Here is a 4946-nt window from a genome sequence, read left to right as displayed (position 1 = left end):
CCCATGTCTTTTTTGTCTCCATATTTTCAATTTATTATTATTATTATTATTATTATTATTATTATTATTATTATTGTTATTATTATTATTATTATTGTTATTATTATTATTATTATTATTCGCTAAGCTACAACCGTAGCTTGAAAAGCAGGATGCTACAAGCCCAAGGTCTCCAACAGGGAAAATAGCCCAGTGAGTAAAGGAAATAAACAACAAGAGAAGTGGAAGAACAATAACAACATTTGAATAAATCTCTCATATATAAACTGTAAAAACTTGAAAAACAAGTGAGCAAGTCCTGAACGCGGACATGGTCCTCGTAGAGGACATACCTCCGCCAAGGTGACCTAGAGCGCCATATGTCCTAGAATCATGAATTGATGTGACTTCGACCTTCACATGACCTTGACCTTCACGTGACCTTCAAGTGACCTTGACCTTCACGTGACCTTGACCTTCACATGACCTTGGCTTCAAGTGACCTTGATCTTCAAATGTACTTGACCTTCACGTGACCTTGACCTTCAGGTGACCTTGACCTTCACGTGACCTTGACCTTCACGTGACCTTGACCTTCAAGTGACCTGCTTGACTTTTGACCTTCAAGTGATCTTTGTTCATTTGCCACTGATACTTAATATGACATTGATATAATGCACCAATATGACCTTGACCTTTGACCTTTATAAATTTGAACATCACCCATGGGTTGCGCCTGGACTAGGACTTCCCTGTTGGCTTATGCAAAAGTCAGTGCTTTATTTCTGTCTCTTGATATGGCCACTTATGTCATAGTGACACCAGTGACCCCTGTGACCTTGACCTTGGGGTGACCTTGACCAAAATTTAATCAGTTCTTCCATACACATTGGGGAACTACTTGGCCAAGTTTGAAGTGATTCCGTGTAGAAATGTGGCCTCTACGTTGTCCACAGACAGACAGACAAACAGAGAAACAAACAAACAAACAAAGAAACAAACAAACAAACCGAACCGAAAACATACCCTCCTGGCGGAGGTAAAAAACCAAGAGGAAGAGAAATAAGATAGAATAGTGTGCCTGATTGTACCCTCAAGCAAGAGAACTGTACCCCAAGACAGTGGAAGATCATAGTATAGAGGCTATGGCACTACCCAAGACAAGAGAGCAATGGTTTGATTTTGGAGTGTCCTTCTCCTAGAAGAGCTGCTTACCATAGCTAAAGAGTCTCTTCTACCCTTACCAAGAGGAAAGTAGCCACAGAACAATTCCAGTGCAGTAATTAACTCCTGAGAGAAGAAGAATTGCTTGGTAATTTCAGGGTTGTCAAGTGTATGAGGAAAAAGCAGGATGTGCAAAGAATAGGCCAGACTGTTCTGTGTATGTATCGGCAAAGATGAAACAAGCCGTAACCAAAGAGAGAGAGATCAAATGTAGTACTGTCTGGCCAGTCAAAAGACCCAATAAATTGAATTAGGTTTTGCTGTTTTATAATGTTTGCCTTTTTTAATTTTATAGATCTCATACACAATCTAAGAGAACCAAAATACACTTTCTTTATCAGACAGTGGAAAGCGTTTTTGCCTATAGTTTTCCATTCCTATGAGAAGGAAAGTTTTTTCTTTGCTGCAGAATCTTGGGAGTGGGGTGGGGGATAGGTCGCAAAGGTTCGGCCTTCTCCAGCGATACCGCTGGAAAACAAGGTCGGACCCTGTTAAGGGTCAGGTGGCCACCCTTGCGTGACCCCAGCACGTAAGTTTCTTCTCATGACTGCTTGTGGGCCCTTTTCAAAATTTGACATTGAGGGGCTGGGGCGACCACCGTGACCCAGGCTTGTTTCTTGGGAGATGCCTTCACGAAGCCGCGATTTAGGAACCCACTCTGCAAGAGCAATTGCGTGATTGGGCTGATAGCGATTGCTGGTGGTTGCGTTTATGGTTGGCATTATTGCGGTTGCTGTTGGGCCGTTATTGATTGCATTTCCTGGCAACATAAAGTTTTATTCGTTTACATAGTAATTATAATTAGTTTTTCCCTTGAGATTTCGGTCACTAGCTCACAACAAAATACAGTTATGCAATTTACTCTTAAGGGAAAAACGTAATGAAAAAAGGCCACCCCTATGGAAGCTGTATATCTGCTTCTTCGGGAAGACAAGACCATGACTGATTAAGAATTCCACAACTTGAAGGAGAAAAGAAAGTGGCAGCGCATTCAGCTCTCAAACTGATAGATTAACGTTCGATTTCCTCACTTCAAAACGAGTGACGATATTTGTGCTGTCCATAAAATCCAATATGCGTTTGTTGACTCATTAAAAAGGAGAGAGAAAATAGTGAGTGTATAGTACTTCACCAAAATGTACAATACGAGGTGTTCGACGAGGCATTCCTCACCCAATGGGAATGAACCCATTCCTAACATATCTCTCTCTCTCTCTCTCTCTCTCTCTCTCTCTCTCTCTCTCTCTCTCTCCAGCTCAAAAAGTAGTTGATCGGTGTTCGATTTTTTTGAATTTTCAGGAAAGAAATGATTTTCGTGTTCCCTAAAAATTCAGTATATCTCTGTTGACTTATGCATTGAATTGCGTACCTGCTTGCTAGTTTATAGCTTCAGGTTGTTGGTAAGATGAATGGAGAGAGGAAAATAAAGGGCAGGGTAGAAGTGATTGTACTTTCAAAATGTAGAAAATCATGATATTGAAAATGGGAGGGGCCTCTAAGATATAACCCTCTTTGGAAGAGGAAAACGTTCAAAGGGTATTATATAATATCTCTGAAAAGGACTTCTCACAGTTCGTTAACAATTAACTTATTGTGTTGACAGGTTAACCTTTTGCAGGGTTTATCAATACAGATTGCTATTATAGATTCTATAAATGGTAATTATTGAAGTCCCCTGTACTTAGAAGATATAGGGGCATAACAATTTACTTCTCTGAAAATGTATATGGACTATTTAATAACACACACACTCTCTCTCTCTCTCTCTCTCTCTCTCTCTCTCTCTCTCTCTCTCTCTCTCTCTCTCTCTCTCTCTCAAAGAAAATATATTACGTATGTTCTCCTTTTATTCCTCAGTTCTCCGTCCTCCTTCCCTTACTGGGGCCCTAACCACCACCCCCATTCATCGTAAACTTTTAAATTACTTCCAAACGAGATCAAGGATTTCCGAGTCCAGAGGCAGATGATTATCAAGGTGCTGCCTGTGACCCCATCCTTCAAAAGCGTTGGTTATTGGAAATTGAATTTTCTTTGCAAATACGACTTCTCTCTCTCTCTCTCTCTCTCTCTCTCTCTCTCTCTCTCTCTCTCTCTCTCTCTCTCTCTCTCTCTCTCAAAGACGGAAATTGTCCATGAATTAGCGACGCTGGTTAGCCGCTGTTACAAATTGACCCGAGACTTTTATTATTTATTTTTTTTTCTATAGTTTTTTATTTAAAGATAGTGATGGTAAATAACCACTACTGCAACTACTATTATTTCAACTACTGTTATTATCAATGTGTTTATTTAACGAGAATGAAGCAGTAGGCTACTAGTTCCTGACAATTAACAAGTCATTACACACGGAAATTATGCCTTAAACCTCAGCATAGAAGCATTTCTTATTTCTAGCACAATGCATCAATAGCTAACTGATTTAGAAATAATAATTCTCTTGTCCTGAGCTTTTCTGCGTCATGGGTGAACCCCGGCGCTCTGCTCAATCGGCCATAAATAAGCGGAACCCTTCGCGATAACTTCATATTCCTCTGACAGGCTAATGAGGCACAAAATGCATATCTGATAATACGTGAATGGCCATAATTAATATTTAAGACGAAGCGGGGAAGCATGATGTAATAGATGTTTTCGAAAGTGCGTCTGCATTGTTAGCTGTGCTCGGGTGTTAATGAGGCAGCTTTATCTGTGCGACAACTGTTTTTGCATCTGGGGCCATTTCCGTGTGTTAAAGAAAATCGTCAGCAAAGAATTTATAGATTAATGGTTGTCATGTTGGGTATTGATATTTTAATTTTTGAACAAAAACGAGTTTAATTGTTGTTGAATAAATCCCTTTCATATGTATATTTATAGATAAACTAAAACCATTGGAGGATGATGATCGCAATGCATAAACATCCATGAATTCTTATCTGCTGATTCCACCTCCCCTCCCCCTTACTCATATTCTTAGTGGATGCTGTGAACGAATTATTTCGTGTGATTTCAACATTCTTTCGAGTGATTCATTCAATTAAAAGTCCTCATTTACTCTAGGGTACACTTTTTTATGACATCGTTATTTTCATACAAAAGAATATGGTTTATATGGGCTGGTTATTGGCATGGTTTCTTTAACTATTTTCAGTACTTCATTATGTTCAGGATAGTAGACGACCGCAGCTTAAAAGATATTTTTAGGAATAATTGATATTTGTGTGTTTGTATATAAATATTAAGAGAAAATAAATGCCCTCTCTCTATGAGTGTTATGTTACATTCCAGCCTTTGACCTTGTAACACTACTTGCAATCCCCAAATATGAAATACCAGAATGGCTCAACTCTTCAATATTTTGAATGTTTAAAAGATAAAACGATAATTTTCCTTTTCTACGCATAGGTCGCTTTCATTTTAACAATTTCTTTTAACTCCTATAAGAGTGATTATACACTTGGCTACTGGGAGGTATTACTATATAGTACCTGTGCCTATTCCCACGGACAATACCACACGCGTTGATCTGTGGGGCTGTATGTCTGCTTATCGACTCATATGGTGTGCATATACAATTAGCTTTCCAACTCACACTGTAGAAGACATTGTTTTAACCATCTTATCAATTCTCTCATTCCGTTTCCTTTCTGTTACTTGATGCACTTCCTCACTCCGTTCATAATTCCATGATCACGACTGTATATTAAAAAAAATGTATTGTATAAGGTAATTTTTTTTTTATTTTACTCTTTTATGCTTCGTCT

The 4946-nt window shown here is 38.8% G+C and overlaps 1 protein-coding gene across 1 annotated transcript in view; it reads right to left on the bottom strand.

Moving 5' to 3' along the window:
- Positions 1 to 1694: 1694 nt before the first annotated feature.
- The window catches only part of LOC137620913 (uncharacterized), a 10159-nt gene continuing 6907 nt past the window's right edge, over positions 1695 to 4946 (bottom strand). The window contains exon 3 of the mRNA XM_068351357.1: positions 1695 to 1963. Within this exon, the coding sequence (XP_068207458.1) occupies positions 1695 to 1963 (269 nt within the window). The remainder of the gene's footprint in view (positions 1964 to 4946) is intronic.

This window comes from Palaemon carinicauda, chromosome 27 (genome assembly GCF_036898095.1).
Source record: "Palaemon carinicauda isolate YSFRI2023 chromosome 27, ASM3689809v2, whole genome shotgun sequence".
Taxonomy (NCBI): Eukaryota; Metazoa; Arthropoda; class Malacostraca; order Decapoda; family Palaemonidae; genus Palaemon; species Palaemon carinicauda.
The sequence above is the reverse complement of the archived record's forward strand: the minus strand, read 5'-3'. Positions and strand labels throughout refer to the sequence as shown.